This window comes from Ptychodera flava, chromosome 14 (genome assembly GCF_041260155.1).
Source record: "Ptychodera flava strain L36383 chromosome 14, AS_Pfla_20210202, whole genome shotgun sequence".
Lineage (NCBI taxonomy): Eukaryota > Metazoa > Hemichordata > Enteropneusta > Ptychoderidae > Ptychodera > Ptychodera flava.
This window is the reverse complement of record NC_091941.1, coordinates 5,643,801-5,662,853: the sequence shown is the minus strand read 5'-3', so window position 1 is coordinate 5,662,853 and position 19,053 is coordinate 5,643,801. Positions and strand designations below refer to the sequence as shown.

The following is a 19,053-nucleotide window of genomic DNA, read 5'->3' as shown; positions in this document are numbered from 1 at the left end:
AAGGCATTATTGAATGCAAATTTCAGAGCTGAATAATTTTCTAGTGTTTAAAGTGACTTTTAAAGACAACAAAAGCGTTCACGTTTGTGCATGTTTTCTTGTATTGACAACATGTGTTGGCACAGTGCCAACTGAAGGAAAGCAGCACGTATATTCAGTGAACTCAAAAACCTTTGTGATTGTCAGAGCTGGCTACATCTCCCATGATGAATGCCAACAAGAGTTGAACGTAGATGTCCGGAGTTGCATGTCTTGGCCCAAAGCAAAATAAATGAACAGGTGATCCTCTGGTGGCAAAAACAGAATTTTCCAGGTTTCTCCCAGCTTGCTTTGCTTTGACAGAAAGCCTATTGTCATCTACAAATGTAAACATTCTATACTTTTGTACCAGAAACTTAGAGTCAAAAACATATTCACACATACTGTGCTTCCAAATCCCCTCATTTGGCACTGCGCCGCAAGATGTAGTATTTACAGGTGGCCCATTGGCACAGTACCTGCAGCTTTTCTACAGCATTACGTTCATTCTATGCTAATTGTATCAGGGAGGTGCACATTGGCAAGTTATGCCATGGACACAGTTGCAGGTATAGTACTGTCAACACTGTGATCAAAGAACTTTGGATTCGAAATACACAAATGGACTCCATAAAAGATTTGTGGGCTAAATTTGAAATAGATTCCTTGCTAATATTTTGTGTTCAAACTAGTATCTTTTCTTCACAAACATAGTAGCAGTGTCTCTCCATACCATATGCTTGCTGTGAAAGGAGTCTACATGTCAGTGTAGTATCCCAAGAGATCTGTAGTGTTGAGTTTGGCTCTATTCCACCAGACAATAGACAGCAATACAACTATTCCACTTGTCTGGCCATTTGTAACCACACACATGATGAAACCAGCATGGCTAAACACTCTCTAGCATGTGAAAGCATGAGCCACACATGCGCACTGACGACATCATGCATCCAGCATAACAGTAAAACAGACATACAGTTTGGGTTTTTTGATAAGGTTAAATATATAATTTATTGACAGGAGGCAAAAGGACCTTTGAAAAATACACTATCGGGACTAGTAATAACGTTGAGACAGGCATCAACCTGGTTCTGAACGACTAGAATATAAAAAAGGACCACAAATATACAGAATTTTTTAAGTCATCGCCACACCCAGTTGGTTTGCAGATTCTTTAAGAACTTTTTGTGGGCTTTCACTGAGACACAAAGTCTGTCACAAACTCATCCTCCTCTTCCTCAACCAATCATTCTTCCTCACTTAGTCATCAAAAAACATATATACAAAAAAAAAATTTTTTCTTAAGTTGCACTTTGTAACAAAAAAGGGATAGAGTCTCTTTTCTCATCCTTAAACTTTTTTCTCATTTTCAGTTTTAAATCCCCCATCAGCAGTATTGAACTCTGAGACCCAGTCACTTTGTCTTCAAAATTTACACAACAAAAAGAATTCAATGCTGCTGAGTGACTGAACATCACCCTTCAAGAAAATTATTTTCATCAGAAAAAAAAATCTGGAAAGCATAATCTATAAATTGATCAGATTGCTGGTCTCAATACTGTAATGACCCCAAAGAAATGGTAAATCAACATTCTAACTTTTTTTCCGTTTTGGTGTTTTTTTACAGCATCAATACGAGATAAATGGCTGCTAAAGTTACATCAATATCCACACTCAAAAGCAAGGCAAGGCAATACACACTTTGTAAGGAAGCGTGTTGGCAGACTACATTGTATTTTGTGTGTAAATACAAGTAGTGTTAAAGACATTCAGTGAAATAGAATTTTGCTGAGAGAAAAACTAAACATCCCTTGTGTCTGTAGGACACAGAATAATGACTTTTCCTGAGAGCTATCAGTACGTAGAAACCTACAAAGGCTAGACCAAGCAGTAACCTCATTGCTTTAAATGTAAGCAAGCAGCTATGTGATTGGTTGAAAGTTTGCTAGAAGAGATGTGATTGGTTTAAATACACCGTGTGGTGATGTAGATGGTTACAAAGTGTTTCCTGAGTGCGGATACTAACAGAACTAAGACACCAGTTGACCACACTGTTTTATAATTTTCCATCTTTTAAGTAAACAAGTCAATGACCCTGTTATACACTATTAACAATCCCTCAGGCTGCAAGAGAGCAGCTGAATTCTCAGAGTAAAACGACCTCAGCAGTGCTTATATTGAAATTGACATCCTGTGTTACAAAAAAACAGATGTATGCTGCTAACAGAAATGGATATGATATACACTTTTGTAGAATTTGCCCGGTAAATCAGAAACCCAGCTTCACTTGAGAAACATGGGCACTTTAACTATCTAAATGATAAAATTAAGTTTTATCTTTCCATTAAACTTTCACAGTAAAAAGCAAATTTTACTTATAATTTCTTTATTTTGGTAAATATCCAAGGCAAGCGTATGAATGCGTCTTCGGTTGCAGGTAGGATTTCCCATGATGTATAAATATTTTTTGAAAGTTTCTAAAATTGTGAAACTAGTACAATTTTTTACTCTAGATGGTGAAAGCTTCTCAAGTCTTGGTCATCTGTAAACTTGCGAATATTAACTAAAACAGCATTTCAACTTAAACAGGTTTTATCTTATAAAATATGAACGGAATACAATTTTACATTTCTTACATTATTATTACTATTATTATTATTATCACAAAACTGTCAACAACAGGAGTTCTTTATTAGATCTTTAAAAAAAAATTATCTCACACTAAGTGCAGGTGAGCATAAAACATTTCTTTGAAATAAAAGGAACAAATTATTCTGATGATAGGCTATCTGTTCTTCTACAGACAGATCTTTCCCCATATAAAAGTCAACCCTGGGATAAAATCAGGGCAAACACGACTTTGTATGTGCGTGCGTGTATGCGTATGTGTGTGAAACATTTGTACATTTTTTCATAATCGAGCGTTCCTCAATATGCAGGCGTGCCTGTCCCTGATGGAGTTATTGGTGACAAACTACACAGTACCAACTACCACCTACTCAATTTTTGGTCAAATCTTACATACTATATATTTACAATATTGTCTTCTGGTTGACCACTTTCTGAAAGATAAACCACTGAGAAATAAAAAGAACATTTCACGTTTGCCCTAATTTAACCCCAAACTATCTGCAGAATCAAAGAAAGGCAAATAAAAGCAACTGCACCTGAGTAAGTCTGCTTCCCAAATAACAAAAAAGAAAGAAAATAGTGGAATAATTTGTTTCTGGACATTTATGACTGATCTAGTACTGGGATCTGCTAGAATTTTGTAATTATTTTTTCAAGGAACTTTGTAACAAGTTACTGCTTAACTACTTTCATTGTCTTTAAAAACTTCAAAATGTGTTTTAGGCCAAATACATGTAATTTGAAATGGGCTAAAACTTTCAGCATCTAGTTACCAAATTGTTCACAAGAGTGCCAACTGTCCATTGGTAAAATGACATTTCACAGGGATCAATAAAATAACTTTTTCTTGTCTTGTGTGCGTGCAATGCAGGGTAATGGTGTCGGTCACTGTAATGTCCTCTGCTTTCTCTGCTGTGTTTTTTTTTACAATTCTGAAGGCTGTGACCAATTGTCATCAGTACGCTGCAAGTGATGGGTCTTCAACTGGTGTTAGCGGGTTGATTGTGCTCAAAGATCTGAATGAGAAGACAGCTGGGTCACACAGAAACCTGGCTGGTGCTGCTGCCCTTGATGTATTGCTCACACTGATGCTCTGAAATACAAAATAAAGAAACAAAGTCAAACATAACTGTGAACTACTAAGACTGAGAAACATACCAAGGCTTTCACAGATTGAAAACTAAAACTTTCATCTCAATCAATGAAGTATTTGTGCATTATAGTGAGTACAAATGTGAGACAGCATATGAGTGGTACGTAACAACCCATAACAGGAATACCACTGTTTGCTCCTCACTTTCTCTAAACTGTGAGGGCGCTATTTGACAACTTGATTGTCAGTACATTTCAATCTGATTGGAAGAAACCACATTGCATGCCACATTTGCAGGTTACCTCTGTGAAACCTCTCTGTTGTTATTTAACAAGCATTTCTTCACAACAGGTTAACTAAAACACAAAACAGACAAAATGACTGTCCGCTCTGCCGGCTTCATCAGAAGCCAATACACAGGAGAGTCATCATTTGCATAAAGGCCATGTGGTTCCCCATAAGGTAGTGAGTGTGTGCCTCGAAAATGAAAAAATTAAACTTTTGCTCAAACTTTCCTAAGTGAAACTTTCAACTTTTGCTCAAACTTTCCTCAATGAAATGTTCAACTATTCTCTTTCAAATCAAGAATAAAGCTCGGGAGTCGCTTCACAAAATGTTTTACAGGAGAAACAAATTACCAAACATTTACCAGTATTTTGAAATTCAATATGGCTGCCATTCTTGTGTTAACTTTTATATCAGAAAAACAAATTTTTGAATTTTAAAAAAAAACTACGACAATAACATTTTCTCTTACACCAAAAGTTTTAAAATGAACACCCACATGTGGTATACCAGCAAAGTACTGAAAAAAAATTGAGCACTTGAATATCTCTCTCACTGAAGTGCATTCTACCTTAAACAGGACAGAGGAAAAAGATAAAAACTTTGACATTTTCTGGTACCTCAACTGATAGGGGAATACAAAACACTCTTCTTAAATTATTCAGAAACAAAGTACTCTACCCATCTATGTGCTGAGATTGGCGAGTAAGAAATAATCATTGCTGATTTACAAAATAAATGAGAGTTTCCAAAGGAAACACACCATGCCAGACTGAGTCCCAGGGAAACTCCACAGTCAAAAATATGTACAGTTCTACACAGTACCCTCATTTCAGGGCACAAGGTTATCATTAACAATGGAGAGTGGTGTCACAAAAACTGTAAAACCAAAAAACGACAGACATTATGGCAACAAGTAAAGGCAAGTCTGATTTACAACTTCTTTGCAACACGCTGGCAGAAGTCACCAAATAAATTAAGAATTTCAGGTTCGTAACTTGTCAAGTTTTCCTTGAAATTATACAGGCTAAACTTGAGCAGTGCACGACACAACAATACCCTCAGTCTGCTGCAGAAATCAGTATCTGAATGACAAAAGAACCAGTTGCTATAGAAAGAGAAGAGCTGAGAGCCTTTGATGTGGGCAGGGAAGAGAGAGTTATGTGCATACAGGCACTGGACGGCAGACAGACTCGGCAGACTCGACTCGGCAGGGAAATAATGGGGGTGTGGCAAATGACAGGAGCAAGGCTAGAGTAATTAAAGACACCAAGAGGTCTGTCTCTGCAAAAAATAATAATTAATACTTTCCCAGGGATTATCCATATTGGTTTGTTGATGTAGTTATCAGGCCACGCCATTGATAATATTCCTGTTGATGTAAACCCAGCACTATTTATTTGGGAAAGGCAGAGATCAACATTGCTTTTGTGACTCTGTACGTGAAAAAATCAAGAGTGCATGTAAAAAACCCAAGCATCTCCCTAAGCAGAGATTTTGCTTTTGAAAACAGAGATATCAAGCATGTTACTTGGAGCTATGTTGCAGGAATCTGGCTAGTGTTACAATTCTGTGGGAGATTTGCTTCCAAAGTTGATGCCTGGAGCTGGGGTTTTTTTTTTTGGAACAATGCCTAAAAGTACTACAGTGTAGTACTTTATTGATAGATGAGAGTTCTTTAGTTTGTATCCAGCTTCATGTGATATTCTTACAGTTGGCAATCGCAGTCTAAAAAAAAAAGATGAACACATGGGACAAGACAAGACAAAGAGTTCAGGGTATACATGGTTTTTGTGTCAATAGCGGCACGCTTCTCTCTGCCTCATGGCTATGATTGGGGACACGAAAAGAAGGGGAGGTTATGATTTAAAGCTCTGCAACTGTAGATCCACCTCACATAAAGCTTGGAAGCTTGGCAAGGGGAGCAACATGAGAACTGTGAGAGCTGTCACAAGATCTGTGGCAAACCACAAAGGAAGCAATGCACATTTTCAGTAATTTGATGACCAGGCTACGGGCTACTTTGAACTTTTTCCTCATTTTCATTATCTATAATGACAGTTTTGAGCCAAGGATTATCAATATCTTGAACGTACGTCTTCACCAAACTTGTCTGATAGACAGGGAGGGAGGGTCTTTTGCTGTGTGGTATTACATCGCATAGTTCAGAACAGCACATCAAAGGAGCCAGACCCATTTTTTTGTATGAACTCCTGAAAGTAGGCATATTGTGACATGGGCTACAGGCTACAGTACATAGCCTGCCCTGAGCATACCAGTGTATCTGCACATGCATCCATTGTCAACGTTGCCACATGAACAACACATTGACTGGGTCAAAGGTGGTATAACTACACACAAAGACAGACCACTGACCTGACAAATTAGTTTCCCCTTTAAACTCAGTGCAGCTGCCCCTCTTACAAGGGTTGGCTGTATAATGCCACAGTTCTCAACACAACATTACTCCAAAAATATGGCAACTGAATCAAGTGGCTATTTTCATCAAGGAAAACTAACTTTTTTGAATTATAACTAACAGGACATAACATCAAACCATAAAATTGATCCCTTGCTTTGATCTAAAAGACTTGTTCAGGATTCAAAATTCAAATCCATCTACATTAAGCAATAAGTAGGAACCAGGATCTGCATAAATATCATCAAAAGAAATCTTAAACCCCCACCCCCAATAATTTATAATCTCATTATGATGAAGTCATGTTTCAATTCCTCTCTCTCCTGAAAATTGAAAAGCCTTGTCAATGCATCAAGCTGAAGTGCTGATCAATCCACCATTAAAAACTTTTTTTTCTTTTTCAAGCAAACTGATGAACATTTCCCTTTTTTACCCTTAATACTGAATGGTAAAGACATACAGAGACTGGTGCGTTTGGGGAAGGGCTGTGTGGTAAAGACATACAGAGACTGGTGTGTTTGGGGAAGGGGCTGTTCAACTTCATCATATGAGAACTTGGAAGGAACATGTTCACAAGTCGATGTAAATGGCTCTGTACTTTCAATAGCTGGCATTTGACACTTCACTGACATTTGCAGTACTTACAGTGGCTTTGTTAAAAAAAAGACCTAAACCCAGGCAAAAACAGTATTGATGTGTGTACTCCACAATAACAGCACACACACACGATACACTTCTCAAAGTTGATGTGCAAATGAAAATAACTTGTGCACACCAATGCATGCAAAAATATCTGAATCATGCAGACACTCTAACGTCTCCCTTAGATGTTACTGTTTGCACTGCAGAACTTGAGAAAGTTCCCACCCACGCCTACCAACCAAAGAAGACAAAAAGGACCCAAATTGAAAAATTTACGAGTTGTTGGCATACATGAGGGAGATAAAGAAATGGTTTCAAAATGCACTGTAGTTGACCCACTGATACGTGAAGCAGAAAGACTAAATTGCCTGTGTGCTATTTAGATTTATTGCACCAACCATCTTTTCCCATATTGAGGATCATTACCATTTAAATGTTGCAATGATGGACAGTTATCCTTCAATGTCACCATATCATTTTTTATCTCATCTTGCCTGGGCATGCACATATATGGCCATCTATCAGATACACAGACAGATAGACAGACACCCACCCACAGTGTTCTCACCAGAAAAAAAATTTTGTGGGACATTTTGTCCCGCTGACCAAAAAAAAGCGGGACAACGGATGATTTTTGTGAGACAATATATAAATATGTTAAAAAAGTCAAACTGCAAATACGAACCTTATTCTGTGCATGGAAAAAATAAAGGACTCAACAACTCATTCAACTTAACAACTTTTTTGTAAACATTCGGTGAACATATCAACTGATATTGAATATCAGTGCCTTTTAATGAAAAGTCTATGGGACTTTCGTTCTTTCCAGTGTGAAAGTCCATTTCGGGGTCCTCTACAATAACAGTAGTTGCTAGAGTGTCCAGCCGTTCAGCTCCCAGTTGATTCCTGTCATTAGTTACTTTTTTTCGCACTCTAAATCCCCTTTCACAACCAGCAGAAGGAACAGGCCAAGTCAGCATTTATTTAGATCAGGAAACATATCCCTATGATGTTTGTAAACAATCATAAACTTTTGACGTGAAATTTTGGTCGCCAGCCAAGGCTACAAATTTTGTCAATTGATTGAAGCATGGAAAAAAGACGTCCATGTTCTCACGTATAAGTTCGCCTGGAATAATATACTTATCACATGCGCAAGCCAAGAATTGATAATTTTTTGCATAATAAGAGAACTTTCCTCCAACTATTCCACATTTAAACCTCGGAACTACTTTTGGAATAATATTATCAATCGGCAGTGGGCCAGTTGACGATCATTTCCAGTCGTGGGTACTAGGTCGCGTGGGCGAGGAACGGAGCAAATGCCTGATAACATCACACAACACGGATCTCCCGCTAAGTTTATACATGATTCCAAACATAGCAAAGACCTAAAAATTATCTCAGACAAAGTTGCGTTATTTTTTCGAGAACAAAAATTCACTGAATCTCAACGGCACGAACACTATAACGTCGTTCCCGTCAAGACCTTGGTTGCCATGCGGAACTCACAGTATAATGCTACCAGCTTCGAGTTCGTTGTTTTCGAAAAATGTTCATGTAATTCCTTAGGCATATGGGCTACAAGCTTTACATTCTTGTGTTTTCGTAGTTCGGATTATTGTTGTCGTAGCCTATGAAAAAATTTATCGTGCCCATGACGCCTCCAGCTTCCGCGAATTCCGTGGACATGTACCGATATGCATGCAAGGCGAACACGTCAAGTGCGTCAGACTACCACAGTCTCGTGTGGTTCAATACACGACGACCGCTGTGTGGTATACGTAATAATGCATCCACACATCGGCCATCATGTATCGAATCACAAGTGACTGTGGCTTAAGTACGCCCTCTGACGGGTATTGCCTCCAGATTGCCTCGGTTTCAACCAGGAAGTGTAATACTCGCGTCAATCATTTACGTCCATGGTGAAAAGTATTGGCTGTATGATACGGCCGGCCGGCCGTACGGCTGGCACCACAAAAGTTTATAATTTCAAAGGCGCGCCACTATTGGCGCGCACGCCCAAGAAATCCACGACAAAACAGAAAAATACGCGAGAATGTCGCGGAATCGCGGCCTGGTGAGAACGCTGCACCCACACAGACACACAGACAGGAAGACAGATACACACATACACACACACACACACACACACACACACGCACACACAATGGGATGGACAAATGTGCAAAGAAGTGGATGCTGGTCTGAAGTGTGTATAAGCCAACCAACAGTTGCAGCAGGTATTAACAGAGGAACATCACACAGATAAGATTAACTTAGTCTTGCACTGACCCAGATAGATGGGAAAGGCAGCCCAATGCCAGAAAGACTGAAATGGGATTTGCACAGAAATGCAACAAATCACTGCCATTTGTCTTATCACGCAAGTCTTTACAGTGTAAAGCCAATGTTTATTCCTATGTATGGTGTTGAGAAGAGCCCCATGCCTGTCACAGATACAGACTGAATTCCTCTACCAACTCACTCTGCTAGCATTGGAACATGAACTTTTAAGAGAACGATCGTTGCCTATTCCTTATCTATCAGTTCGTATTCATCTGAGACATTCCGAGCGCAGAGTTTCCCACCATTTCTTATCGGCTGTAATTGTAAATGGCAAGGAAAGTCATAAATTGTGGAATATTTTCAGCAAACCAAGCATAGATGACAGGACGGTGTCAGTGTCAGGGTTTTTTTTCTCAGTCAATCTCAATTCCATTCATGATTCCCATTCCAAACAGAATTATCCAGTTTCAGCAACAAACTTCAATTAGTCCTCGGAGATGTCCGCTCCTTAAATTGGTTTACATAGTCAGGTCGGATAAGCCTTTTTTCATGTGTTGAAGTGCATGGGGATAGGACACAGCAATAGAAAATGCTGAAGTGACTGTTAAAATTAACCAAGTCTGACATAGCAATCTCCATGCAGTTTCCTCATGCTGGTGTGTAATTCAGCCTAGTTTCCAAACTCAATACCATCATTTATTCCGCTCTAAAAAAACAACGATAGGAAAGTCATCAGACCACAGTCCATTTTGATCCACTGATTTTTTTGGCCACTTCAAAAATCATACCGAATTACAACTCTACACAGACATGCTCAAAAAATACCTGTTAGTTATCTTTATCATGCACATTTCCACAGCTATCTGATGGCTTTTGCAGATACAGGTACAAATTAATGGAAAATAGCAGGTTGAATCAAAATATCTGATCTCATCTGGGATAGACAAGGCTATAGAAATGCATAGATACATTTGAATGACCTCTGTGAAGAACAAAGTAGTTTTGGATGCAAGTATCACAGCTATTTCAAATCTTTCACAGAAAAATAAGTCTGCTTTGAAATTTTTTTCAGCATAACGACAGACAATTATTCTCTCTACAATAATGTGAAAATTACTATACTTATGATGAGATCAAATCATTAGTGATGAAAATTATTGATGAATATAATTTGTCATCACAATTTCTGAAAACCATATTACAATAATTTGTTCCTTATCGGCTAGATTTGTTATACAAAACCTTCATGGAGCAAAGCCAAACGTCTAAGCACAACAAGAATACCCCTTTTTTAGGAACATCACCCCCTGAACCTCACATCAAATATCATATTCCATTTTTGTTCCTCATCAAAATGTCTTTTTTGAGAAAGTCTACAAGCTATTCCACAATGTACTGTCACCAACAGACTTACAAATATTGAATTTTTTTACCCTTACATGACAGACATAAATTTACTGTTCTAATATTCTCAATGCTATTCCCAGAACAACAATACTTGATGACGCCCAACAAACAGCCAAGGTTACGATAGTTTACCACTAATATTCTCTCACAAAAGTAGGTGACCTCCTGTGGAGCAGATAAGTCACCACTGGCTTCCAGGAAATTTGGTGACATTGTTACCATGCAGCAAAAACAATTTATAAATGACATATCAACCAGCATAATTACAGAGTGACACATTCAGGACTGAGATCCATTTTGCAAAATAACCTTCACAGCAAAGTAGTACGAGGGCACTGGGCAAATTGCCAGCTTCCAAACTTGGCTCAGTGCCAACTCTCATCTGATATTCACTGCTATCTCTGCTTGTGTGCAGAGTAAAGCCTGCTGAGGATTTCTCCTGCTTGCACCTTGAAGACAACTGGAGACTGCCTGCATATAAGCAGCATGTTTGTTATCTTGTCAACATACATCTCTCATACTTAAAGTTTAAACTGTAGACTATCATCACCCTCAGTTATGACCACAAGAATACTCAGCCTTTCTTTTGACCTCACATCCCTTTGCAAAATACTGGATCACTGCAACTCCCCTGGAAAACTTTGCTATTATTCATTTTTGATAGTTTTTTGGGGGCATCTCAAATAGAACCAAGTTGGAAGTTTCTGAAGTGATTTTCATGTTTTTTTCAAACTGCTCTATAATATACAGTGAGGGAAATAGTTTACCAGTGACTATTTCAGACAAATCGGCAGGCAGGCAGGCAGGCCCACCATTCACAAACTAATAAAATTATTCCTGGCCTACTGGCAACTTACTGTAACTGCAGCTATTTACAAAACTGGGCATTTGAGTTTACAAACCCCAGAACTCACATTATAACCGATAACACACATATTGAACTCCTGCTCTCCTGCTGAGCTGAGTATTTGCACGTTGAAATATCAGCCTAATCAATGCCCATGTAAAGCTGTTGCAGATATTGTAACATCCAAGCAACACAAGCATTACTCTCACAAACTATTTTGACATCTTCATCACCCGAAATAAAAGTCAGAGTCACGCCACACCACGCATAATAAATCTACAAGCTGGTATTATGCAGTATGTGATCACTGAAGTGCTGAAATTTGAAAAGATACCACTGTCAGAAAGTGTTTACTTGGCGTGGCTGAAGCACACAAATGATATGTTCATCTAGTCAAGTTCATCACAAGTCCAATTCAGCGTTAAAATGAGTCAGATTTATTATAATCAGATAGTTTTTGTTTCCAAAATGAGTTGTAATTTATACAGTATTTTTTAATGATACTGCTATATAACATTCACTCAGTGCATGAATTTCATTACTGTTTAATTAGGATTTGTAATTCAAATGGACAAATGCAACTGCATGGAAAAATATGACCGTGTTATACCATATTTCAATTCCACCATCCATTCCTCATCAAATTCAATAGCCAATGGCTTTCTACTGTAAAAATATAGTTAATCCTCATCATTTCATGTTCTCGTTTGCTTTTCATTGACTGTTTTCATGTGTAGAGCTATTTTATCTTGCATTGAATATGCACAGAATATGAAAGAGGATTTTATATTTTGGTTTATGCTGGCCCAGGCTCACACATTTTCTCATCAGGCAAAATAATCTGGGTAGCTTAGTAGAAAGTCGTTTACTAAATACAGAACTGAAAAAAAATGCTATACACAATGCAAATTATATTTACCTCAAACGATGCATTTGTAGCTGTTAAGCTAGGCAGAATTTCATTCCATTTTACCTGACAAAATTGCATCAAATTGGTGACTTATTAATTATGGAGGTTCAATTTTATCGATAGCATGGTCATTTTTCATTCCAGTAATCACTCAGAGAGTTAAGTTTTTGTAAAGATTAAATGTGTATAAAATTCAGCAATTTGGTAAAGCCTGCTACACTGATGATAATTGTCTCCTTTGTCCCCTACAGCTATCTCTCCCCCCTCCCTTTAATTCAATGTATGTATGTATGTACCGCTAACAGCTAATTTTCCACAGCGTCTATAGTCTCTCAGGCATTACACATCACTGCATGCTGGCTAGTTACTGAGGAAATTACCAGTTACCACATCTACCAAACTTTCACTTAAATGTGAAAAGTAACAGCTGAAAAAAAAAAAGTTTTGCTCCATCTTTCCTAATATCAGTATAAAATTTTGGCTCCATACCAAAATTTGTTCAAAACATGTCGGCCAATATTCCTTTTTTTAGCTGTATGGCAAATATTTAATTATACATTCAAAGTTTAAAAATACGGATCACCTCGAACTTTCTCCCATTCCATGCTGTCAGCTTGCCACATGTCAGTTTCACTATAGTCTTATAAATACATTCTAGCAACCAGTGGTGACAGATGCAGCCGAGATGGCCCTAATGCCTCTACATTGGTGGGCAACTCATGACACAAAGACAACAAATCTTATAAAATTTATAAAATACAAATTAATTGAGCGATGGGGAGTAACTTTTAATGTCTTCCAGCAACTTTTACAATTGTAAGAGACAGTAAAGTTCACCTTGTGAGCATAAAGAAGCGAATGGGCGGCCAGTGTGGTTAAAACCAGTATGAAGAGTATAGACCAGTACCTGACTGGGCATTGGTAGTCAGTGTGTCATATTTGACAGGGTAAAAAGGGGGGAAGGGAGGGGAATATCTATCTATAAGTGACCTTATTTGAGATTGCCAACACAGTCACAGTGACTAAAGAACTGGATTGGTGAAGTCATAGAAAAAACGCGATGGAAGTCCATACATTGCACACACCATTGTATACTACACAGCTTGTTGACAGACACCAATTGACTTGGACAAAAAGCAGGTGTAGTGAAGGGTCCAGTAGCTATGAAAGGTAAAGACAATCATCAAACAGTCAGTACTGAATTTTTCTCTTCTCAATAACCTCTTTACCGTATACGCCACTTGCTTGAGTATAAAAGTCCCATGACTTGTGACACTGCCTGTCCATCCAGAGGAAAACCAGGTTCTGCTGCAATGAGGCAAGGCTATGGCTATTCATAGCTGAAGTCAACACCGCATAACATGACTGAGTTTGGACTGAGCATTTAAACTCTAAATCCTTTCCTCCTGACATGATATGCTGCATTACTTCAAGCATAGTTGCACATACAACAGTGCAAATATCAAGAACTTTGCACCTCCAACTGGCATGTTGTCCGTCAGCCTGTGTACACTTGCATTAAGTAACAGGCTTAAACACTTGAACATCATGCTATTTTCCAAGGATGTAGATATGGAATTTTTTTTTCTCCTCTCAAGAAAACAGTAGATTGTAAGACTGTCAATCAAGTCAATGTATCACCTCATCTGGGTTGAACGGAAGAGATATCTATTAATCCACGACCCACCTTTGTCTCCGTTTCAATCACCTAAATCTTACCCTGTTCAATAAAATCTAATTTAGAGGGTTTCCTGACCATCCCTTTTGCCATGTGCAGCAGTTTTAGTAAATCATATTACATAACACTGCTTTGACTTGCGATTACACAGTGGAATGTTCCGGAGTGGCCAGGAATCTCCCCACCAAAGCCTTTTCTTTCCCTGACAATTTGATTCCCACAGACTGTTACTTTTATTGCTATGATGAATTCATTTATTTTCTCCGCTTGTGTGTCAGCATTTCTCAGGTTCACAGCAGGGGTTGCTTTAAAGGTGCTTGAAGCTTTTGACAAAAACCAGGGCCCCCCAAATACATCTGATTAAAGATTCATGTTCGCTTTTGGTGAAGTAGTCGATAAATCTTCGAACTGGCTCGCCCCAAGTCTGCCTTTCAATTTAGTGAGGCAGTTCGGTGGTCAGGTTAGTCGTTGAGCTCCTGTTGATGACAACTACCGTGACAGATGAAGTTGCCAATTAAAAACTTGTCCTTGAGGTTTGAATTAGTAGCACTTAGTTCAGGCTGTAACTAGCATAAAAGGCTTAACTGCCCTTGCCGGCTGCAATTCCATTTCTAAATTAGTTCAATCCATAAAGTTTCATATTCCCTAGATGCTGTCAAAAGTAAATTAAAGCGGAAAGGGATAGGATGCTAAAAAATTGAGAGATGACTTCACAGTCATTACAGAATAAAGAAACTGAAAATCTAATTCAGGGAAGGCAGACGAACTCAACTCTTTCCAGCGATTACAGAGGGTGGTTCATAAAGTTGTGTTCGATCCATGCAGATCAACTAATTTGCAGCGTGCTTGCAAAGACTTCAGTTCCTGTTTGACATATGAACTTTAGCAAATGACTTTAACCGGTTGCTGGGCATCCACCCAATACCATGACGACTCTACCATTTCAACTTGGGGAAATAGCACTCCTTTATTCCCCTCAAATGTACAATGTTTTGAATACAACTTTATAGAACAACTGAAAGTAAAAGTCAGTAGAGAGTTGGGTAATTTGGTTTTACTTTTTATGGGTGGGCTTAAAATGATGAATGTTTCATGTTTCTTTCAAGGAACAATTTTTAAGTATGTGTAATGAGAAGCAACAAATTGTTTTTTATGGTTACAAAGGTTAGATACACACACAACCTACAATCAATGATTTCTAAGATTCCACCTGTATGTAGATGGTGAAAATCTCAGGAATGGAACTTGTCTTTCTTCAAGTAACTGTTTACCCTACACTTTTATCAGATATGGGCAACATTACAGTTTGGGCTTTCTACAAGGGTTTGTGGACATGAATTCATATGTTGTGCTATGCATGTCAGAGCATTGCCAGCCTGTCTCAAGGTTCATATTAACTACTTTGATTTAGTGTCTGTATTTGTTTCTTTGTATCTGTGTGCACTGGGCAAATGAGAGCCACCCACCAACGGAACCTTTCCCAGCTTCTATTGGTTCAGTCCACCCTGCCTTTCTTGCCACACGACAGTGTTGCACCTGTATGCAGATTACTGTTTGGATTACAAACACGTACCGGAAATCAGTCTTTCTTGCAAGTGTATTGAAGGGGTATTACTTAGCCTTAGTTGAATTTGAGGGGGGTCCCTAAGAATTTGATGACCCTGTAAAGCTGACCACGGAATCTGACTACTGCTTCAGACTATAATCAGGCATGGAAACTAGGTCACACTCCGGACTAAACTTACTTTCAAAGTGTAATAAAGTATTTTGAATTCTTTCCTTTTTCACTTCACTCAATACAGAGTGAATGTATGTATCATTCAATTTTACAAGAAACCAGAACATCAAACGGTCAGGAACTTGCCTGACATGAAGCCAAGATATCAAGTCAACATGTACCTAACTATTTCTGCCAAATCCATGTAAATCAGATGAGCCTGTGATTTTAATTAAAGCATGATGAATCCATGCTAATCTGACAAAAATCAGTTTTGAGGAGCAAAACCTGATTAGCTGTTGTCTTCACACAAGAGTTCTATCCACTCCTCAAAATAAACCCACCGCATTTGATATCTGGTCTGAATCCACAACCAACGTAAAAAGGAAGTCCTTAGTTATACATACTTGAAATGGGGACACGAAAAGTGAAAATATAACTGGAGCAGAACCTCCCACAACTGCATCACCTCTTCTAAACATCCATCTCTCCTTACAAGATGCCTACTTCTATACCTGCAAAGTCATTGTGAAAATGGGAGTAAAGTGACACCCACACAATATTTTCACAGGGAGGTCATCTTCAGTTCACCTGAAAAATAAACTCGCTTTCAACCTGGCACTCACAGAGCATTATTTCTGCAGTGTTTCAATATTGTGTACAGACCAGCAGGAGACAACACAGTTTGAATGATCAAACGATGAAAAAAGATGGTGTAAACACCATATATATCACCCTATATCATCTACATACGTCACATACTCGGCGCTTGTTTCTTGGCGCTTGTTCTCTGAGTCACAGAAATGTCAACGTGAAGCGGCATTTCAAAAGACGAAAACCAAAACACACCTTAATCTACCATTGTTGGTAATCTCTATGCAAACATCACAATGGTAATTTGAAGTCCTCGCCATGAACCTTTGCATTCACACACCTGTATGTAAATGTTATGGAGGCCCCCAAAAGAAGGCAGGGCTCTGTGATTTAAAGAAAGAATCAGCCCACGTACAATCTGTGCTTTTTCTGCTGTGATATGCTAATGAGGAAGTTTAAAGGTCAGTGGATCCTTCTCTAATAAGGCACTAACGTGACAATTCTTTTCTTTTCAAAGATCTCAGTTAATCAAAACAAGCGACCTAGCGGCCGATATAGCTCCGCTGTGTTTATGTAGAGAATAACTATTTTTGACACATGTTGATGAAGAAGGGTGGAAATCTTTGATAGCTCGATGCAGTGGCCAGAAAAAAGTGGCTAAAATAAGCTGCAAAAATACGCAATTGAAGATTTCATCATACTTTGAATGTATCACATAGGATCATCCCAAAGAGCATGTCAACCAAAGCTATCTGATGAGTAGTTTTTGAGAATAAATTTTTTGACCAAAAATGGCAACAATTGCCCCCAAAAGTAAAAATTGCAGATTTCATCATAATTTCAAAAGATCAAATTTAGTTCATTAGTACTTTTTTTGAAACGCATTTTTTGACCAAAAATAGGAAGAATTGCCCCAAAAATTCAAAATTGCAGATTTCATCATTATTTCAATAAATATCATTAAGTTCATCTATGGAAACCTGTATACCAAATTTCAAAGCTATCAGATGAGTAGTTTTGAATATACACATTTTTTGACCAAAAATGGCAAAAATTGCCCCAAAAATACAAAATTACAGATTTCATCAGAAATTCAATATATATTACTTAGCTCATCTGTAGAAACCTGTATACCAAATTTCAAAGCTATCAGACCAGTACTTTTTGAGAAACACATGTTTTGACCAAAAATGGCAAAAATTGCCCCAAAATTACAAAATTGCAGATTTCATCATAATTTCAATAATTATCATTTAGTTAATCTGTAGGAACCTGTACACCAAATTTCAAAGCTATCGGATGAGTAGTTTTGGAAATACACATTTTTTGACCAAAACTGGTAAAAATTGCCCCAAAATTACAAAATTGTAGATTTCATCATAATTTCAATAACTATCATATAGTTAATCTGTAGGAACCTGTATACCAAATTTCAAAGCTATCGGATGAGTAGTTTTGGAAATACACATTTTTTGACCAAAATGGCAAAAATTGCCCTTAAAATACAAAATTACAGATTTCATCAGAAATTCAATACATATTACTTAGTTCATCGATAGAAACCTGTATACCAAATTTCAAAACTATCAGACCAGTACTTTTTGAGAAATAAATTTTTTGACAAAAATGGCAAAAATTGCCTTAAAAATGCAAATTTGCATATTTCTGCACAATTTGAACAAATCTGATATAGATCATCCTAGGGACCTATGTACCAAATATCAAAGCTATCTGACTGGCAGTTTTGAAGAAGAAGATTTTTAAAGATTTTTTTACCAGAAATGACAAAAATTGCCTTAAAAATACAAATATGCAAATTTCGCCACGATTTGAAGAAATCTGACTGAAGTCACCCTAAGCAAACTGCATATCAAATTTCAAAGCAATCGGACAAGCGGTTTCAGAGAAGGAGATTTTTTTACCAAAAACACCAAAAAATGCCCAAAAATACAAATATGCAAATTTCACCACGATTTGAACAAACTGAAGTGAGGTCACCTTAAGTGAACTGCATATAAAATTTCAAAGCAATTGGACTTGCGGTTTCAGAGGAGAAGGCAATTGTTGACGGACGACGACGGACGACGGACGACGGACGACGACGACGACGACGGACGACGACGGAAAATCAACCTATTTGATAAGCTCCGCGTCGCTGACAGCGGAGCTAATCAAAAAAACTAACAATCTGTATATATTCTTGTATATTTTCTTTCGATCAAGTCAAAATACACATCTGATACGACAATAATTGTAGATGGAGTATCAACAGAAACTGTAAAGCATTATTAACATTACATCTGAAATTAAAATGAACTGAGTTATGACATTTATATATGCAATGATGGTTTTGCAACAATTTGCGCAGCAAGTAATAAATCAAGCAACTATTTTCCTCTAATCTTTAATATCAATCAACTTAACCTAGAAAAACAGGAAGCATCTGTTCTGAAATTGACAGCGACTGCATCATACCAAAGTCCACTTCAAGATCGCCGCGAGTAAATCACAAATTTGAAC

At 37.8% G+C, this 19,053-nt stretch overlaps 1 protein-coding gene across 1 annotated transcript in view; it reads right to left on the bottom strand.

Annotated features, from left to right (window-relative positions):
* Positions 1–996: 996 nt before the first annotated feature.
* The window catches only part of LOC139149067 (uncharacterized), a 39,761-nt gene continuing 21,704 nt past the window's right edge, over positions 997–19,053 (bottom strand). Inside the window, exon 6 of the mRNA XM_070720591.1 lies at positions 997–3,742. Within this exon, the coding sequence (XP_070576692.1) occupies positions 3,605–3,742 (138 nt within the window). The 3' untranslated portion in view covers positions 997–3,604. The remainder of the gene's footprint in view (positions 3,743–19,053) is intronic.